Here is a 20,047-nt window from a genome sequence, read left to right as displayed (position 1 = left end):
TCAGCTGATTACTTTATTGCCAAAAGATAATGGAGTAACATATTTAGGATAATTGGAAAAGGAATATGGGATGGAAGTATTCAGCCTAATAGAACTTGAATTATCAAGGCTGTGGACATGCTTGCAAGAAAACATTGTTCCCCTGAGTGGCTCCTCAGGAATCTCCGGGAGAATTTATGGTAGGTGGTCAGAGTGACCGGATAAATATCCACCTAAGGGCTACTGGCAGTGATTATCACGCTGATAAAATCACAGAAATAAGACAGCCATGCGCCACTGACAAAACCATACAACACCCTCCATGGATTAGTCTTACTGGGGGTGTGGTGGGGGATCCAGAATAAAATCAGCTCCCGGGAAACAAAGAGGCAAGGAAGACTGAATAAATAATACCATCGAGTTGCAACTGGCAAAATCCAGATTTTGTGAAACAACCCGATTTCTTCAACAAAATTCCAGGAGAAGGAGAGTATGAGAGATAGGAAGACAATAAAATAAAAGTGATAGAGGGGGCCGGTGCCATAGCATTGTGAGTAAAGCTGCTGCCTGCAGTGCTGGCATCCCACGTGGGTGCTGATTCAAGACCTGCCTGCTCCACTTGCAATCCAGCTCTCTGCTATGGCCTGGGAAAGCAGTAGAGCTGGCCCAAGTGCCTGGGCCCCTGCAGCCATGTGGGAGACCTGTAGGGAAGCTCCTGGCTCCTGGCTTCAGATCGGCGCAGCTCTGGCCATTGCAGCCATTTGGGGAGTGAACCACTGGATGGGGACTCTCTCTCTCTCTCTCTCTCTCTCTCTGCCTCTCTTTCTCTCTCTCTAACTCTGCCTTCAAATAAATAAAAAAAAAATTTTTTTTTTAAAAAGTGACAGAGGAGACGCCTTAATCAATGTATTCACTTTGGATCCTGATTCAAATATAAGTTGTACAAACAATGTATAAATATAGGACAATTGAAGAAATCTGGGCTCTGATTGGATATTTGATAATATTAAGGAATTAGTTTTTGTGGCTTTGTAATAATAGTGTGTGGTTACATTTAAAGAGTCCTTGATTTTTTAACAATATATACTGAAGTATTATTTCAGCGAAATGGCAGGTTGTCTAGGATTTGCTTCAGTATAATTTGAAGTCATTGAGAAGAGGTGGGAACATAGATGAAATGAGACTGGCCAAGGATTTCACTATTTTCGCTGGGGAGTGGGTACATGGAAATTCATTATCCTGTGTTCTTGGCTTTTTTTTTTTTTTTTAACTTTAATTGAAAGGCAAAGAGAGAGAGAGGCAAAAAGGTCTTTTATACACTAGTTCACTCCCCAGACGGCCACAACAGCCGGAGCTGGGCCAGTCCGAAGCCAGGAGCTTCTTCCAGGCCACCCACATGGGTGGAAGGGGCCCAAGCACTCAGGCCATCATCTGCTGCTTTTCTAGGTGCATTAGCAGGGAGCAGGGAGCTGGTTGGGAAGAGGAGCAGCAGTTACTTGAACTGGCGCCCACATGGGATGTCAGCATTGCAGGTGGCGGCTTCACCAGATAAGCCACAATGCTGAACTGTGTTCTCTGCTTTTGTATGTTTGACAATTTCCATTTAAAAAAAAATCTAGGGATGTGCATTTAGCCTAGCAATTAAAGTGCTGGTTAAGATGCCCACATCCCACAGTAGCATTCAGAATAGAGGAAGACTTGTTTTTCTACTTGAAGGTTAAGAGGAGCACTGGTACCTTGAACACAGTAAATATTTTATTAATACTGGTGACATCAATGAAGAGCAAGTGAAATGACACATTTAGCAAAGCTGGTTTCACACCAAAAATAATTGCTTACACTATGGCTTTTGAGGTGCTGGACTTAGTTTCCATCCCTACATGCTTTATTTTCTTTCGAGGAAATGACTGTACCACAGCCTCATGACACAGTGCCTTGCATTCCCATGGAGTGACAGTTAGCTCCCCTCTGTTAGTACAGCACCACAGCGTTAGTCTGGGAGCTCCTTGAGGGTAGAGTAGAGCCAGTGTTGGGAAGGGTCTCATGGTCGCACATCTCCACTACCATGGCTTGAGGCAAAACTGCAAAATGAGACTTTAGTTTTGGTATCTTCTGTTATTCTCCCATCTTTCTCTCTCCATTCTCTCTCCCAGGTACTCCCTTGCTTCATGTTGTATTGTTGTGATCAAAGCGGTGCCATCGCAACAACCTCCAAAGACTTCCAATCCTCAAAGATCCCGCGTTCCAATTGGACTTGCCTTCCTTGGCTTCAGCAGCCACACACCACCTTCAACAACATCATTATTTCTGGGATTCTGATCTTAGAACATTTGTTCCAAGTGATTCTTCATGAAATCTGAACAGTAGGCAGGTTTAGTCCTAATTAATCTCTGTCTAGTGGATGTGTAAAACAGATCGTCCTAACCTCTGTAGTGACACTGTTGGGAGAGGTATTAACTAAGCGTTCCACTGGCAAATGTGCTGATCCCCCCTCTGTTTTGTCACTCCTCTCCTCCCTGACTCACGGGGTCTACTGTGAGAACTAATGCAGTTTTGGGGAAATGCTTTGCTGTTCTGCCATGAGTCCTTGTGCCAGGAAATTATTTCAAGGCATTGTCTGGTAAAGTTCATCAACCTGCTTTGAAGCAGGCCTGTGAAAGCAATAGAGGGTTTTGTGTTGCTCTTAATCTCCAAGGGAGGAGCTTTTCACAACCTCCTTTGTATGCAGTGTATAAAGAGCATTGTGACAACTAATATCCCACAAGTAATATAAGAAGAATTAAAATTCACATCCGCACAAATGTTCATACATTTTAAAAAAGTATTGTTATGTGACATATTAAACTGCTAGTGGGTTCCTGGTGTTTTAAGTAGTAAACTTTAAAACATGTCTAGTAACCTACAGAATCAAATCAAGGCAGTGTTGATCTGAATCTGTAAGAAAGTGTGCAAGATGTGGTGATTAATTCAATCATTAATTGAATCCTGGCAAAGGAAGCCCTTTGCTGCCCCTTTCCTGTTTATTTGTACTCTGGCTCCACCTAGTGTTAGAAGAGAAACAAGCTTTTCACAGCTTTCCTTTTTTTGCCTTGCTAGTTAACAGAAACAGCATCTTGGCCTGAGAGCCATTGTAAAACACAGATTGAATTATACCTATTTCTAAAATGAAGAATTATGCTTTCAGTCACCCAGTGATCAGAATTGACATATTTATTGACATGCACGTATGACATACTTTATCAGTTTTCAGTCTATCTTTTTTTTTCTTGGTAAAATAGTTGCTGGGAAATTACTGATTTTCTTTCATTTCGGTTGCTCTGTCAACCAATAAATCTTCAAATGGCAATCATCAATTCCTCCTAATATGACTAATATGACTAATATTAGATGTCATGTTAATCCGTGATTAACACTTACATACTGTCATTCCTTCTCTGCCACTCCCAGTAGAAGCATCACTGCTAATAAAAACCACAAAATGTTAAGCGGGATACTGATGTTTAGAGCTTTGCTATCCAAAATGTAGTCTATGGATGAAAGCTTAGGTAGTACTTGGGGACTGTTAGGTAAGCAGGATCTCTGATTCCAACCACCCCCTACCCCACATCCAGCCTATAGTTTAATAAGATCCCCAGGTGATTCACATGAACATTAAAATTTCAGAAGCACAGTTTCAGAGATTTCTTACCCACTCATCCAGAACCCCTCCATCCCCACCCAGTGATTGAACATCCGCCAAACCAAGACTAAGGGCTGTGATTGCAATTTTGGATTTATAATATTTTATTCTCGGAAAAAGTTACGCAATTTTCTTCTCTGACTCATGGCTTACTGCATATAAGTTGTATCACTGCTGTTGCTGAGACTCAGCTCAGAAACTGAACAAAGAAGGTACAGTCCTTTCCACCCGGATCCGTCAGCTTTGTCTCTGGAGCAGCATAATTAGGGAGCTGTTTAGATTAGCTGAGGGGAAAACTGCCAACTCTGAAATTTTAGGGCTTGCAAATGCTAACCAATGTGGAAGTTTGCTGTGAAAGAATCATAATTTGGACAGTAGAAAGTAAGGCTTAAATAATTTCTGACAATAGATGATGATCAAATAGAGCCTGTATTACTATTGAATTTGAAATTTTAAAGCTTGACCTTTCTCAGATATTAATTTTATCTTATCATGTCTTTGTTTATAAATCTGGTAAATTTGCTATGAAAATAATAGCTGTCATAGGCATTTGTATTTTGGTTAATGTTCAATTAGTTCACCAGTTTAACAAATTAATAGCATTCTAAATTTAAATTTCTTTAGACATCTATCTAATGATCTTAAACACCTTAGATGCATAATAGGATAAACTTAGAAGCCTAAGGTGTATCTTTCTATGGACCCAGACAAGTTTTGAAAATGCGATAAACTAGGAGACAGCATTGTGGTGTGGCAGGTTAAAGTACCGCCTGCAATGCCAACATTCCCTATGAGCACCGGTTGGAGTACCAGCTACTCCACTGCTGATGCAGCTCCCTGCTAATGCACCTGGCAAAGCAGCAGCAGAGGGCCCAAATACTTGGGCCCTTGCTACCCCTGTGGAAGACCTGGATGGAGTCTAGGCTCCAGGCTTCAGCCTGGCCCAGTCCCAGCCATTGTGGCCATTTGATGAATGAAACAGTGGATGATCTCTCTCTCTCACTCATTCGGTGTCTCCCCCTCTCTCTAACACTCTTTCAAAAAAATTTTTTAAAGTTATTAATTTAATCTATTAAAATATAAATTATTTATTAAAGTATAATAAACTGAATTTATAATTATGACAAACCAGATTCTTTTGTATAATAAAACAAATCAAATTCTTTTTAAAATCAATGTTTAAAATTATTTTTCATTTTATTTCAAATAGAGAAAGAGAGTGTCTATGCACTGGTTCACTCCACAATGCCTGCAATAGGCATGGTTGGGCCAAGCTGGAGTCTGGAACTCAGTCTGAGTCTCTCACTGGGAAGGCAGGGACCCAGGTACTTGAGCCATCACCACTGCTTCCCGGAGTGTGCATTAGCAGCAAGCTGGGCCCAAAGCACCGGGGCCAGGACTTGAACCAAGCACTCTGATAAGGATGCTGGTGTCCCAAGTGGTATTTGAACCACTGTGCCAAACACCTACTTCTTACTTTTCATAAAATCTCAAATGCTGGCTAGTAAATATTTCAAGTTAAAACTTCAAGAATCTTTAAAACATTTCAAAAATGATACCTCCACACTCACTAAACTTCCCACTAAAATTAGGCTTTACTAAAATAAAAGTACCACAGGTTAGGCTTATGTTTTTCTTCATGATCCTAGTGTTTCCTCGTCACACAACTAAAGAAAGCCAAGGTAACTTGATGCATAACCAGTTATGCAGTCCACTTATGGGCAGTTACAGTAATAAGACACCATGGACCAGAAGGCAAGACCATGGTGCTGCTTCCTAAACTATTACCATGCTGAACTCTCTTGTGGTCAAGTCTTCCTTGTCTGTGGGGCAACCCAAGTCCATGGCCAACAGCTAGGATTTAGTTTGACAACGCTGTACACTCCTTGCCCCTGAGTGTATTCAGCTTTTATTGTAAACCTTTTCAACGTTCTCTCACCCATCTTGGGTATATGGCATTCTGTATCTCCGTCAGAGCTGCAGCTAGTATCTCTATTGCACAATTAACATTATTTGAAACATGCGCTTGCATACAAGGTATCAGCTAGCTTTGTAGTTTGCTATCTGCCTCATTTAAACTCACTTAAAGTGATTCTATTGGCATTGCTCACTGCCTGGAGTTTGGCTAAGGATGAGAACTGGACATTGCATTACTGGCCTCAACTAAGGCAGCACAGATATTGCAGTGTATCAAGCATTTTGGGTTAGGACTTTTGTACTGGCACACTTCTATGTGTAAACCAAGAAAACTAGTCCTTTTGAAATTTCATACTTTAATATACAGACAGCTAGGACTTTGCTAAAAGAAATGAGAAGCTTGAGAGTTTACTTTTGTCTGAGGTTGAATTCCCAGATTCTTAGGCTCTGAGATTTGCATGCTGGAAGTTTCTTGGGTGAGCCCTGAGAGCCAAGGGAGAAGCTGAACCTTTGTGCAAATGTATAAAAGTTGTGGTCATTCATATCCTGAACTCTGAAGTGACTCCCTGCCTCCCCCAGGTTTTGTACCCCCCAGCACTGAGCAGGCACTGGCTGTGGAAGTTCTCTGGGAAGCGAGTGACCTTGGTGGAGGCAGCTGAGGGCAATTCCCAGGAGAGCTCTCAGCTGAGTGCTGTAAGCAGCCAACACTCCTGGCAGCTGGGGGAATAAGTGCCTTGCTCAGAAGGGGAGTGGGGAGAGTCTAAGTGCTGCCCACAGCCTCCGCGGCAAGTGCTTTCTCTCTTCTTATTAAAGGAGGGTTTGTCCCGGAAAAAGATTACAGTCTTTAGCCACGAAACTTAATTCTACAAGAGGCAATATTACAGCAGACTGATCCCTGTGATGCAAATGGCAGGGCCACCCTTTGCTTAGAGGCTTTGTAGAGAATGCATGAAAACATGGCGATGATGTTGGCAGGGAGATGGGCGACGGGGTTCTCTGAACCAACTGTCTCCTGCAGCTGTGAAAAGACACACAGCCCGGCTGCCAACTGTTGGGCTTATTGTGCATTGGCTGAATTTAGTTCCTTCTTATGTCAACTAGCAATTCTATGTTGAAGAAAATTGGTCTGGTCTGCCACCATCTCCATCTCTTAGCAACAGAGAGAGGTTGAAATAACAGCTGGGTAATTTGATATTGAGAACTTAAAGGTCGTGAAAATGGAATATAATGGCTGTTTGTATTAAAGACAAAAACTCCAGAAAATGATGTAATCCTAATTCTTAGAAATGTCTGGAATGCCACATGGGTTACAAAGAGTGAAAATCCAGTTTCAGCTGGTTGGACTGTATCTGACTGGAATGATTAGAGTCCAGAAGTCCCCTCAAACACGTACGTTTACGTAAATTTAAATCTCCTTGGAATGTTGGAACTGCTTTGTGGAAAGTAGTTTTTATGTGTTGCATTTATTTTCTCTAAGATTGGCTGATAGCTTTCTTACCATATGTTTTGAAACAATAATTCCAATATAACTTAGATGACAATTTAGAATCGTATTTTATTTTGATTTTTGGGCAGTGGGGACAGGAATCAGAATGAAGAGGAGAATAAATGAGGGATGGGCCCTGACGTCAGTGATGTGCTGGAAGCCGCTCCCTTGGTTGCTCATACTGCCTCTAGGGTGCATGTGTGGCAGGTAAGAGTGGAATTGCGTCTTTGAAAACTAGAAACAACTGAAATTGTTGATAACAAGTTGTTTTCCTTCTTCCCTGGGGCTAAGTGTACAGGCCATCTGGTTTTCAAATTAGGAAAACCAGAAACTGTAGTGTTTGCTCTCAGAATGAGTCAAATGTCGTAGTCTAATGAAAATCCCAAAGCAGGAGGGGAGAAGGGAAGAAGAGTGGGATGGGGGAAGAAGAGCTCCCAATGCTTAAATGGTAGGGCTAGCTGCTTGCTTCTTGAATCCCTGGTTTCGTAATCCAAGCACTTTGCAACTATTTAGTAACCTGTCTGGACAAGGTTCATTTGAAGGGGTGTGGATTGCAGGGGGGAGGACTGGAAATCTAGTGCTTTACATGGTAGCCAAGTGCCTGATCTTGTTTCTCAGCAGAACTTGTTCATCCACCACACGTGTGGCTTTTAGCCCAGTGCGGAGGGCAGGGAGCCTTTGTTTTCCTTTTGTTAGTCATTGCACTAAGGTATCAAGGAAAGGATACCTTATTGTGCAATTGGGTCATGAATCTCCTGTTTTTGTTTTGTTTTGTTTTAAGACTTTTTTTTTTTTTTTTTTTTTTGACAGGCAGAGTGGACAGTGAGAGAGAGAGACAGAGAGAGAAAGGTCTTCCTTTGCCGTTGGTTCACCCTCCAATGGCCGCCGCGGCCGGTGCGCTGCGGCCGGCGCACCGCGCTGATCCGATGGCAGGAGCCAGGAGCCAGGTGCTTTTCCTGGTCTCCCATGGGGTGCAGGGCCCAAGCACCTGGGCCATCCTCCACTGCACTCCCTGGCCACAGCAGAGAGCTGGCCTGGAAGAGGGGCAACCAGGACAGAATCCGGCGCCCCAACCGGGACTAGAACCCGGTGTGCCGGCGCCGCTAGGCGGAGGATTAGCCTAGTGAGCCGCGGTGCCAGCCAAGATTTTATTTATTTGAGGGGCAGAGCTATAGTCAGGAGAGAGAGAAAAGTCTTCCAACTGCTTGTTCACTCCCCAAATAGCCACAACAGCCTCCCAGGAGCTTCTTCTGGGTCTCCAACTGGGTGCAGGGGACCAAGCACTTGGGCCATCTTTTCACTGCTTTCCCAGGCCATCAGCAGAGGGCTGGATCTGAAGAGGAGCAGCCAGGACACAAACCGGCGCCCATATGGGATGCCAGTGCCACAGGCAAAGGCTTAACCATTACGCCACAGTGCTGGCCTACCTACTGCTCTTGTCAGTGTGAACATCCATGTGTTTTTTCATTGGTGATAAGATATTTTAATTTCTTTTGCATGAAGTGATTCCAGTTCCATAAAAGTATTTGGTTTATGACACAAAAATTTTGAGGCAGTGAAGCAAAACTCCTCCAAGACTGCATCTGTCCAACTTACGGAAAATGAATTTGTACCATATGAGATTTCTGGTTTGTAGGTCAAAGACAATTGAATGTAGGTAATTTTACATGTTTCAACCTCTATATATGCAAACAACTCGTATGATATAAAAAACCATTACTGTTAGTACCTTGCTTACTTAGGATTCTCTGAAGAAGAAAGATTTCGAGGTAAACAGACTGGCAGACTCACTTTTAACCAAGCTGAAATTCAGGTGGGGCTGGCTTGTAGTTCATGGACACATAAAAGAAATAAGGATTACTTCTTCGTGGAAACTCGTTTCCCAGAGGAAGAAGAGGATTTATGTTTCCTTTGCAGAATATGTTTCCAGTTCACTTTAGCATTTATTTTAAAATCCTGTTTGATATTTGTACTTCACTCACTTTCCACAATGTCTTCTGATTCCAGATCTCCGTGTTAAATTTCTGTAAATTTATTTATATACTCTTGGCTTTGGAGAACAGAAAGTATATCAGCTTTTGGCAAAACAGAAGAAAACACTAACCTTTCATCCAGTTAGTAGCGGTTTCCTTTGTTCATGTTCACAGCTCTAGCACAATCATTCTCCACTTTATATTGTATTTGAGACCTAGGGAGTACTTTTTTTTAAAAAACCTTCCCACTGGGAAAGAACACGTAGAGCTATGACCTGATGAGCATTATACAAATGAATGGGTATCTCAGTGCAGTGCTCTTTTATTCTTTACTTCCAATGGTTTATGAATGTGTAATACAGTGAATTGTTATTCACACTTAATATATGTGTCAGGTACATTGCATGTAGTAGCAGTTTCATTCTTGCCCTGTGGTGTGTGTCCTAGTCCTAACTCACTAAACAAATGAGGGAACTGAGGCTTAGAAGTTGCATTTTTCTCTCAGTGCCCCATAGTTGGCCATTGTAATGCTAGGACAGTCCTTGAGTCTGTCTTTAGAGCCTGCTCCTTTAATCATGATGCCACTCTGGCTTCACAGTGGCTCCAACTGGTTCAGGTTATCTTCCCCAATTTACCATTTTTAGTGAATCTTTTTGTTGTCAGTTCTTATTTTGAAGGTGACATTTGGGCAAGGTGTCCTGAAGGACTGGTGGCAGGTGCGTGTTGACAGTTCTCTTGGTGGGGGGGGGGGGGTGGCTAAGAGGTCCAGGTTCTTGTCACTGATGCAGGAGAGAACTCAAGGGTGGGACACAAGAGCCAGTTGGAAGATGAGGTTTATTGACAAAGCAGAAGTACTCATTTGAGGGGTGGGTGGGAGCACGCTGCAGAATAAGTTGCACACCTAGGGGCGGCTGAGGTAGAGTCCCCGCTCTGAGGTAGGTTCTTATGTCAACTTGGGGAAGCACCCATTACCAATGAGTGTGTCCTTCATCGTGTTCTGCGTGGCTCTTTGTGCAGGTGTAATTGGGATAACGTGCTGTAACATATGTTGTATGTTTCATTAGCATCTTCAGTCTCCACCTAGGGCTATGCTTTTTGCTATTATAATAAAGCAAAGGCTGGTCAGCCGTAAAGATCTCCTTTGACCAGCTCAAGGAAGTGGTTGGGGTCTGACTGGTCAGCCTTAGGCTGGGCCTGTTTCTTGTCAGGAGGTGGTTGTGACATTTTTACTGCTTGCAATAGATTGGGTTGCCCACCCTAGCTCGCATATCTATCCTGCTTCAATTCTATGAAGAGCAAAGCGTCAAGAAAAGCATTTCCCGAATTTTCTCCCTGTGGAAAGTCAACCGAGACCAACTTTTGTTTGCTGCGCTAGATTATACAACCAGCCCGCTCACCTGCATCCTTAAATTTGAATGTGATGAGCAGACTTTGAAGCCAGAAATTAGTTTCACTCATTAAAACATCACTGGATGTTTTTGCCAAAAGCATACACTGGATTAAGCAATCCAAGACTCTTACTGGATTTTTGATCCTTATTTCCCATATATAGACTTTTATCTAACCATATTTTAAACCATAGTTGAATCTTCCAGGTGAAGATTAAAACTCTTAGCCACTGGGGCCATGTTGAGGATTTCTCTTAATTACAGAGTTGAATGAAATGGGGACAGAGGGTGAGAGAAGGGGAGGGAGTGGGGAGAGCGATACATAAGTAGAAACAGCTGAAGAAAGACGCTGAAGGACTCGCAAAAATGCTTTGTGGCATATTTATTACTTTGGTTCCTAAAATCAGATTTAGCCAGATATTTTAGTAGTGAAGCATTTTTATTTATAGATATCTTGTTAAAAATGAAAGACAATTTAGAGTGGTGATTGAGATAGTTGATTCTTGGAGCGCAACTATATGGATTCAAATTCCAGCTCCACTTTTTTTTTTTTAATTTTATTTATCTACTTGAGAGGCAAAGTTAAAGACAGAGAGAGGGAGAGACAGAAGTCTTCCATCTGCTGGTTCACTCCCCAAATGGCTGCAACAGCCAGAGCTAGGCTGACCTGAAGCCAGAATCCAGGAGCTTCCTCCAGGTCTTCCACGCTGGTTCAGGGGCCCAAATACTTGGGCCACCTTCTGCTGCTTTCCCAGGCCATCAGCAGAGAGCTAGATAGGAAGTGGGGCTGCCAGGACTTGAACCCATGCCCGTATGGGATGCCAGTGCTACAGGCGGATGCTTAACCTACTATGCTACAATGCCACCCCCCGCCTCCCATCTCCACTTCTTACATGGCTGTATGAGACAGAAAACTGTGCCTCATTTTCCTCTTCTATAGAATAATGGTCACACTAATAGCATCTACTTCATAGGACTACAATGAACATTAAATTAGATAGTAGCTATGAAATGCTCAGCACAGTGCCTGATCCTAGTAAACATTATATAAATATAGTTAATATGATCAGAGAGTCTTAGATGATCCTGTCAATAGGCATTGAATGGCTGAGGTTTAGCAAATCATCTACAAAGCTTTACAGATCTAGGGGATATCAGCCCTATATGCAAAAAGCAGGCTCTAAGACTCAGAGCAAAGTGTATGCTGAGCATTGCCATGTATGGTGATCTGAGTTCTCGAAGCATCTCTCTCTCTCTCTCTCTCTCTCTCTCTCTCTCACACACACACACACACACACACACACACGTGTGCCCACAAGCCAACTCACTGATTGTCATCAAATGTGTCAGGAAGACATCGTGCTCAGATCTGTGAAACTGTGGAGTGGATGTCAGGGGGACGAGAGTCCTTCCACTAAACACATGTCTGAATGATTAAGAATATAGTGAGGAGGAAAATTCCAGCTCCACCTGGAGTGAAGAGGTGAAGCAGCAGCCGTGCTAAACCAGCAGCCTAGGGATGATAGGATGAAAGATAGACTAAGTGTCCTTAGCAGGGGAAGTCAGAAGGGGTTGAGGGGACTTCTGCCATCAGAAGACACATGAAGTGATGCCAGAAAAATCAACTTGTGGAAAACTGAGTTTAGCCTGAGGTACACATCTGCTCCAGGTACCAGTAACGGGAAAGAAGGTAAATGTCTAGGTGGATTTTATGAGGAGCTCCTGGAACCTATAAAACTACATTGTGATGCTTAGATATGAAGGAAGATGATGATGGCTCTTTTAGACAGGAAATAGGGATGGCTTGAGGCCAGCTGCATAGGTCAAGGGAGAGACAATGCCTGAATTAAGAAAGAAAGTGGATGAGATTCCTTGGTGTAATAGTCAGCAGTTCCTGATTTCTGCTGTGTTGTCCCCGTTGGCTCAGAATAAAATAGTATTAGTATTAGTAATAGGAAGTAGTCTCAAGACACAGGGAAAGAGTTTAGGAAAATAAATTGGAAGGAGAGGATTGGATGGAGCTGGCTACTCCTAGTTCCATGTTAAAGAACCCCTAGGAATATGGGAAGAATGCTTTCAGAGAAAAATTCCATTGAGTCTGGTGGTTTACATTTAGGAACATGAAGCTTATACCAAGTGAACACCAATTTTTCACACTTGTGGATTTTTGGCACTGAATACAACTGCATTTAAACACATACAGTTGCTTTAAATATAATTTCTACTGTTTTTCCCTGATTATATGAATAATGCATACTACAGAAATGATGGTAAAAATAAATTATCTATGACCCACCAGAGACACCCACTATTACGATTTTTGTTATATTTCCTTTTTTCCAGTTTTTATATACATCAATATATAAATTGGACTCAAACTGCCAGCAATTTTATACACTGTCCTTTACTATTATATTCTGAACATTTTCTGTGTCATGTAGTTGAGTCCATGTATTTATTTTTCTCTAAGATCATATGCTCAGGAAATCTCTAGTAAGCTAATTGCTAAGGAATTTTGCTTTGGTCTGAATGTTTTTGTCCTGCTCAAAATTTGTATGTAAAGATCCTAACCCCCAAAATGATGGTAATAGGAAGTGAGGCATTTGGAAGGTTGCTAGGTCATGTCGGTGCAGCCTTCATGAATGAGATTACTACTCTTAAACAAGAGATACAAGAGAGACCATTTGACCTTCTATCATATAAAGACACAGATAGTGAGAAAGTGCTATCTGTGAACCAGAAAGCTGCCTCCAGCAGATATCAAATTTAGTGGCATCCTGATCTTGGGCTTCTTAGCCTCCAAAATTGTGAAAAACATATTTATGTTGTTTATGAGCTACCTGGTTTATGATTTTATTATAGAAAACCAAATGCATTGATAGGCTTTACGCATACTGTAGTGACGGTTTATGCTGCAGGTGGGAGGTAGGATGAGCAATTGGCATTTGCAGCATGTTTTAAATTTTAAGTAGGAAAAATGTTCCTGTAAAGTTAAAGCAATTGGAACCTGGAGTTTGGTTTGTGTCTCTTAATAGTCTCTTTTGAGGGCTCTGACTTGATGTCTATTTCCTAATTCAAATGAATGATAGGGAGCTTCTTGGTTGAAAGAGAAATATTGGCTACTACATCAGATATTTTGAAGAAAGAAGCAGTTGACCTATTCTTCAGAACTGGGTAGAAAACAATCATAGCTCCAAGTAAGAGAATGTTTGGGTCGTTGTTGAAGAGGAAAGAGTTGACAGTGGACCTGAATTGTAAATCCTGTGTGGAATTTTGTATTACTAAAAGATTTGTGTTGGGTCCTGAAGCCTTGTGATTGAAACAACAGTGCAATATGCAGAATTGAAAGGATTTTCTCCTTGAGTGTTCGTGCCTCAGTCACAGTGGTAGTGCCCACTCATAGTCATGCTTTCTGATGTTGAATTTCTTTCCATGATTCGTAGATATTTATGTAAAGTGAGTCATGCAGCTATTCTGAGGGAAGAAAGCAAGCAGTTTTGTGATTTGTACAAACCAGAGCGGAGCCAAAAGATTTGTAGATCCCAAAGATTTTTTTTAAATATATTTTCATTTATAATTTGTTTGAATTTAGGAGTCACTGTACTAAGATTTCCATGTAAAGCATTCTAAGATACACTCTCGGGAGCCTGATTCAGTAGACTTCCAGTCAGCCCACATCTGATTCTTCCTATTCTTCCTCTGCTCTCATCCCTGCCTGTACAAGGCTAAAGATCCTACTGGCCCAGAAAAATGTCTAGTTGGTTTCCTGGTTGCTTCAATACACAGAGTTAATTCATCTAGCAGATTCATACATATGATAAAGATACTTTAAAATATGGAGTATATTTTTCTGATGTATAAGATTGTAAAAACAGTCAAACAGATCAGTGAGAAATCTTTCATATTCTATATAGGTAACTATGGTTGGCAACCTGGTGTACTTTCTTCTAGATGTTTAGTCCGTATTTGCATTGACACCATGAAGACAAGCTGTTTACTGCCACTGTGTGTTGGTAACTGTCTTACTTCACGTAGTATTTTAGGACCTCTATCCGCATCACTATGTAGAGATTGACCTTTTTTGTTCAATTTTATTGATTGATTAATCATGACTGGATAATATATGCCAAGATAAAAATTCCAAAGATGAGAAATAAAATGGTAAGCACTAAAAAGGAGGCCTCCCTTGCCTTTGTTTATGCTTTTGCCCGACTGACAGTTCCTCTCTCCAGAGACAGTCAGTGCTATGAACTTTATGTTCTTTCAGAACAACTGCAGATGGGTCATTTCCCTTTAGCACATAACAAGCTGTCACATCTCCCAACCTCAAAGAGGAGAAACTTCCTTGGTCTCTACAGTCCCTTCCACTTACCCAATTTCCTTGTTCTCCTTACTGTAATTATCCATGAAAAACTGTCTCTAATAACTGTTTCCAATTTCTCCTTTCCCATCCTTTGATAATCTCACTGCAATCTCATATTTAAGGATTCATTGTGTGAAGACTATAACAACCTGGATTTAAAAACAAAGAACTTTCCTGGGAATATGGTGAAACACTACATACCTCTCTCTGGTGCACCCCCCACGACTATCCCTTCAGAAGTAACTGGTTTTATGACTCTCTGATTGTCATTTCCAAGCTTTAGTTTTGCTACCCATCTTTAAATATCACAGATTTGTTTCCCTGTGCTGTTGCTTCAAATAAATATATTTGATATAAATATATCCTATTTTTTAAAAAATGATTTATTTATTTATTTGAAAGAGTTTCACAGAGAGAGAAGGAGAGACAGAGAGAGAGGTCTTCCATGTGCTGGATCACTCCCCAGTTGGCCACAATGGCTGGAGCTGCATCGATCCAAGGCCAGGAGCTTCTTCTGGGTCTCCCACGTGGGTGCAAGGGCCCAAGGACTTGGGCCATCTTCTACTGCTTTCCCAGGCCATAAAAGAGAGCGGGATTGGAAGTGGAGCAGCCAGGACTTGAATTGGTGCCCATATGGGATGTCAGCACTGCAGGTGGCGGCTTTACCCGCTATGCCACAGTGCCGATCCCTAAATATATCCTTTTATATGTGGCTTCTTTTGCCCAAAATATATTTATGAGGTTTATTAGTCAGCTTTTCATCTCTGTAACAAAATACCTGTGGCGATTCATAAAGAGGAAAGATTTATTTAGCTCCCAGCTTTGGAGGTTCAAATCCAAGCTTAAGCAGACCCATTGATTTGGTGGTGGATGGCAATGGTGGAACATATACAGTGGAAGAATCTCATGTGTGGGGAGAAGCAGAGAGTGAGTGGGCTCAAACTTCGGCCTTTATAACAAACCTTTCATGAGGATGCCTTCTGATGGCACACACCCAGTGACCTAAGGACCTCCCACTAGGTCTCACCTCTAGAAACCACAATTAGATTTAGTTTCCATTTTCTTAATACCATTAACTTATGACCTTGGGGCTTAAGGTTCTGTATGAGCTCAGGAATAAAATCATATTCAAGGTACCATGAAGTGTTTTCCATGAATATTGCTTTTTTATCAAACACTTTTTTTCCTAAATGTGTTGAGATCATCATATGATTTTTCAAACATTTATTTTTCAAACATTTAACCTTGTTTTTCTGGAATGAATTCATCCAACTTAATCATGATGCAAAAAATACGATCTTTTTAAATGTATTGTAGATTCATTTTGTGAGTACTGGTCTGTTTCTGGTTTACTCCTGGTCCTTTGAAGGAGTGGTCCTTCTGATGGCCTCTCTGATTGCCTTCATTCTTACCAGGCCCCGCCTCACTAGGGAGGATAGGATTCTGCTGTTTTCATCCTTCCATGCTGAAGGCTATTGGAAGTTCAGCTAGGGGTCTGTGATGTGGTGTAGTAAGTCAAGCCTCTGCCAGCGGCACCAACATCCCATATGGGCGCCAGTTCAAGTCCCAGCTGCTCCTCTTTCAATCCAGCTCCCTGCTAATGGCCTGGGAAAGTAGTGGAAGATGGCCCAAGTGCTTGGCCCCTGCACCCATGTGGGAGACTCTTGGCTCTTGGCATCTGATCAGATCAGCCCAGCTTCAGCCATTGTTTTCATTTGAGGAGTGAACCAGTGATGGAAGACCTCTCTCTCTCTGTCTATCCCTCTGTCTGTAACTCTGCCTCTCAAATAAATAACTAAATCTTGAGGAAAAAAAAAGTCCAGCTCAGGTTCTCAGCCTCTCAGCTCTGCTTGTGTAGCTGTGAAGTCCTGAAGGAGGAAAATGGTGCTGGTTATCTTCTCTGAGTTTTCGGTCTCTTTGGGTTGAAGATTCAAATCCCTGCTGCATTGGAAACTCTCAGGTGCCTTCAAACTGATTCCTTTTTGCTTGGCTTCTTTAGTTGTTCTCAGTGAAGTGGGTGGTCTGCATAAGCTGGTCTGCATAACCAGAATTAGAAATCAATAAATGATATAAACTGGCAGTTTAAGATACAGTTTAAGTACCATGGGATTATCGAGGAGTAGTGATTCTAGTTTTATGATAACTCCAAGAGGAGCAAAGGTAGCCTAAGCCACCTCAGATACCAAAAACGCCACCTACTATCCAAGGAATGTGAAAGTGATCTGGCTGTGGCATCTGTCACTCTATCAATCTCAAGTTGGTTCTGCTGTCTCAAAAGTAGGATGCAGCCTCTTTCTCCCTAAATGCGTCAGGTGCACCCATCCATGCTTCCTCCGGGTTACTCGGTTACTCGCGCCAGGTCAGGAAAAGGTACTCACCCTCAGCATCTCTACTTCACCTACTATGTCCAAGCAGTCCCCAGATCATGTCTACCACATCTTCCTAATGCTGTTATAACCTTTTCACTGCTTCCCATTCCCGCTGTCTCTGCCTAGACCCAATTATCATCATCCTCTGCATTATGAAAAAGACCCTTATTTCCACTCCCCTTTCAAAACGAGAAAAGACTGTTCTAAGTTTCAGGGGTGGGGAACCCTTTTTTCTGCCAAGGGCCTTTTGGATATTTACAACAACATTTGTGGGACATAAAAAAGTATCAACTTAAAAATCAGCCTGCTATAGATTTATCAAATTTCGGGTCCCACCCACCTGCATTTGCCTTGGCAGGGCATGACCAGATGATTTTGCAAATCTTATGTGGCCCACAGGTGGGACATTCCCCACTGCTGCGAGTCTTTTACTGCGCTTAAAATCTAGCAACTGTGTATGACTGCCGGGATAAAGTTGTATGTGTTACAAGTGTATGTCCCCAGCACCACGTACTGAAAGCAGGTAATGTGTGCTGGGGGTAAACAAACCTCTGTGTAGGAGCTGCCCATTTCTAGCAGTTTAGTACTTGGATTTCTGATTCCAGACCCTGAATCTGTCCTCAACAATAAGAACTTTGAACCAAGGATTCCAGCACCAACAACTTTGTGATTCTGAATCATTGCCTTGAAATGTTGGTGGCACAGCAGGTTAAGCACTGCCTGTTATGCTGGCATCCCCTATGAGCACCAATTTGAGTCCTGGCTGCTGCTGCTTTTCTGTTCCAGCTCCCTGCTAATGCACCTGGGAAAGTAGTAGAGAACAGCCTGAGTGCTTGGCCCCTTTCACTCACGTGAGAGACCTGGATGGAGTTCAGGGCTCCTGTCTTCAGCCTGGCCCAGTAACTGACTGTTGGTGTAGAGAACCAATGGATAGAAGATTTTTTTTCTTTTTCTCTCTCTTTCTCTGTCACATTGCCTTCCAAATAAAGTAAATCTTTCTTAAAAAATTATATGTACTTTTAAAGATGAGGCAACCATCTTAGGTTGTGAATATTCCATATAGAGTAATATTAAGTCAGTTATGTAACTTTTATGTAGCAACAGTTGCTTTTATCTGTTCTGATTCATGGCTCAAACAGGAAACTAAGTCATGACTTAATTGAACTCCTGTACCACTAAACGGCTGAGGGAAGTGGCTCAGGTTGAAGATGCAGTATAACCCATGATCCTAGACAGCCCTTCCTCAGGCTGGCCTGAAGCACAATGGGTTATTTTATTCCTCAGTTTCCTTTCTTGCCTCTCTACTCATTCCCACCCTGAAGTGCTAGGCTCTTCTCATACTGAGGTGTTTTCCGCTTTCTCAACACAAGTGCCTCATACTGTCCTGCTTCCAGGTCTTCTGCCTGGGTGTTTTTTCTTCCTTGAAATGCTTTCTTTCTCCCCATGTCTGTTGTTTAGATCTTGGCTTTGCTTCCTGTCCTCTAACTGATTTCTCTGTCTTGCTCTGTATTAGGTGCCCCTCCTCTCCTTCCTGTTCTCCTTATATCCTCTTCAGATATCACTGTGTTTCTCAAACTGCATCGTGAACTATTCATTTATCTGTCTCTCCAGATTCTAATTTCCTTTGGTGCAATGGACACAATGCTACTTGGGATACCCTAATTCCATATTGGAGTTCCTGGGTTCAAGTCCCAGCTCCGTTTAGGATTCCAGCTTCCTGATAATGCTCACCCTGGGAGATAGCAGGTGACGGTTTATGTACTTGGGTTTCTGCCACCCATGTGGGAGGCTTAGATCTCTTCCTGGGTTCCAGGCTTCAGCCTGGCCCAGCTCTAGCTGTTTCATGCATCTAGGGAGTGAACCAGTAGATGGAAAGGTTCTCTCTCTCCTTCTGCCTTTCAAATAAAATGAAAATAAATAATCTTTAAAAATTCTGAGACTTGAGATTTATAAGTATTAGTTATTGAACAAATTAACTTGTGTTTAATTGAATGAATATACTTTATGATGAGAAGTATTAAAAATGTAGATTCCTCTTATGGGAATCATGAAAGTATTTTCCTTATAGATAATTTATCAAGTGCCTTTATTTGGAATGAGTGTGTGTATGTTTGTGTGTGGTGTCCATAATCCAGAAATCTGAAATCTTAAGTGATCCAAAGTCTAAAATTTTTGAGCAGCAATCTGATGGTACAAGAGAAAACCTGACCTCATCTGATGAGTTACACTCAAAATGAGGTTGATGTTCAGCTTAGCAGTTAAGATGCCTCTGTCCCACATCACAGTACCTCTGTTTGTGTCCTGGGAGGAAGCAGGTAATTGTACTCAAGTAATTGGGTCCTTACCACCCACATTTGAGACCTGGACTGAGTTCCTAATTCCTGGCTGTTGCAGACATTTAGGGAATGAGCTAGAGAATCTGAGTGCTCCTGTCTCTTTTTGTCTCTCTACTGCTCAAATTAAAAAAAAAAAAAAAAAAAAAAAAAAAAAACTAATGCAGGTCCACTAAAAATGATTGTATAAAATTACCTTCAGGGTATGTAAATAAGGTTTATATGAAACATAAAAGTTTATGTTTAGTTTTGAGTCTCATCACCAAGATACTTCTTATGTATATTCAAATATTTTAAAAATCTGAAAAATATATGAAATTTGAACCACTGTTGGTCCCAAGCATTTTTTTTTTTTTGACAGGCAGAGTTAGACAGTGAGAGAGAGAGACAGAGACAAAGGTCTTCCTTCCATTGGTTCACCCCCCAAATGGCCACTACAGCCGGTGCGCTGTGCCGATCCGAAGCCAGGAGCCAGGTGCTTCCTCCTGGTCTCCCATGCGGGTGCAGGGCCCAAGCATGTGGGCCATCCTCCACTGCCTTCCCGGGCCACAGCAGAGAGC

The 20,047-nt window shown here is 42.0% G+C and overlaps 1 protein-coding gene across 9 annotated transcripts in view; it reads left to right on the top strand.

Moving 5' to 3' along the window:
• AKAP6 (A-kinase anchoring protein 6) overlaps positions 1-20,047 on the top strand; it is a 618,005-nt gene that overhangs the window by 254,149 nt on the left and 343,809 nt on the right. For 2 of the 9 annotated variants that reach the window (XM_070053773.1, XM_070053772.1), the window contains exon 1: positions 1,236-7,268. The exons of the other annotated variants lie outside the window; for them this stretch is intronic. In XM_070053773.1, coding sequence (XP_069909874.1) covers positions 7,191-7,268 — 78 coding nt within the window. In that variant the 5' untranslated portion in view covers positions 1,236-7,190. Of the gene's footprint in view, positions 1-1,235; positions 7,269-20,047 lie in introns of those variants that run through there. 9 annotated transcript variants of the gene reach the window in all.

The sequence above is a fragment of the Oryctolagus cuniculus genome, chromosome 12 (assembly GCF_964237555.1).
Source record: "Oryctolagus cuniculus chromosome 12, mOryCun1.1, whole genome shotgun sequence".
Classification (NCBI taxonomy): Eukaryota; Metazoa; Chordata; class Mammalia; order Lagomorpha; family Leporidae; genus Oryctolagus; species Oryctolagus cuniculus.
Note: the sequence above shows the minus strand (reverse complement) of the source record. Positions and strands in the feature narration are given on the sequence as shown.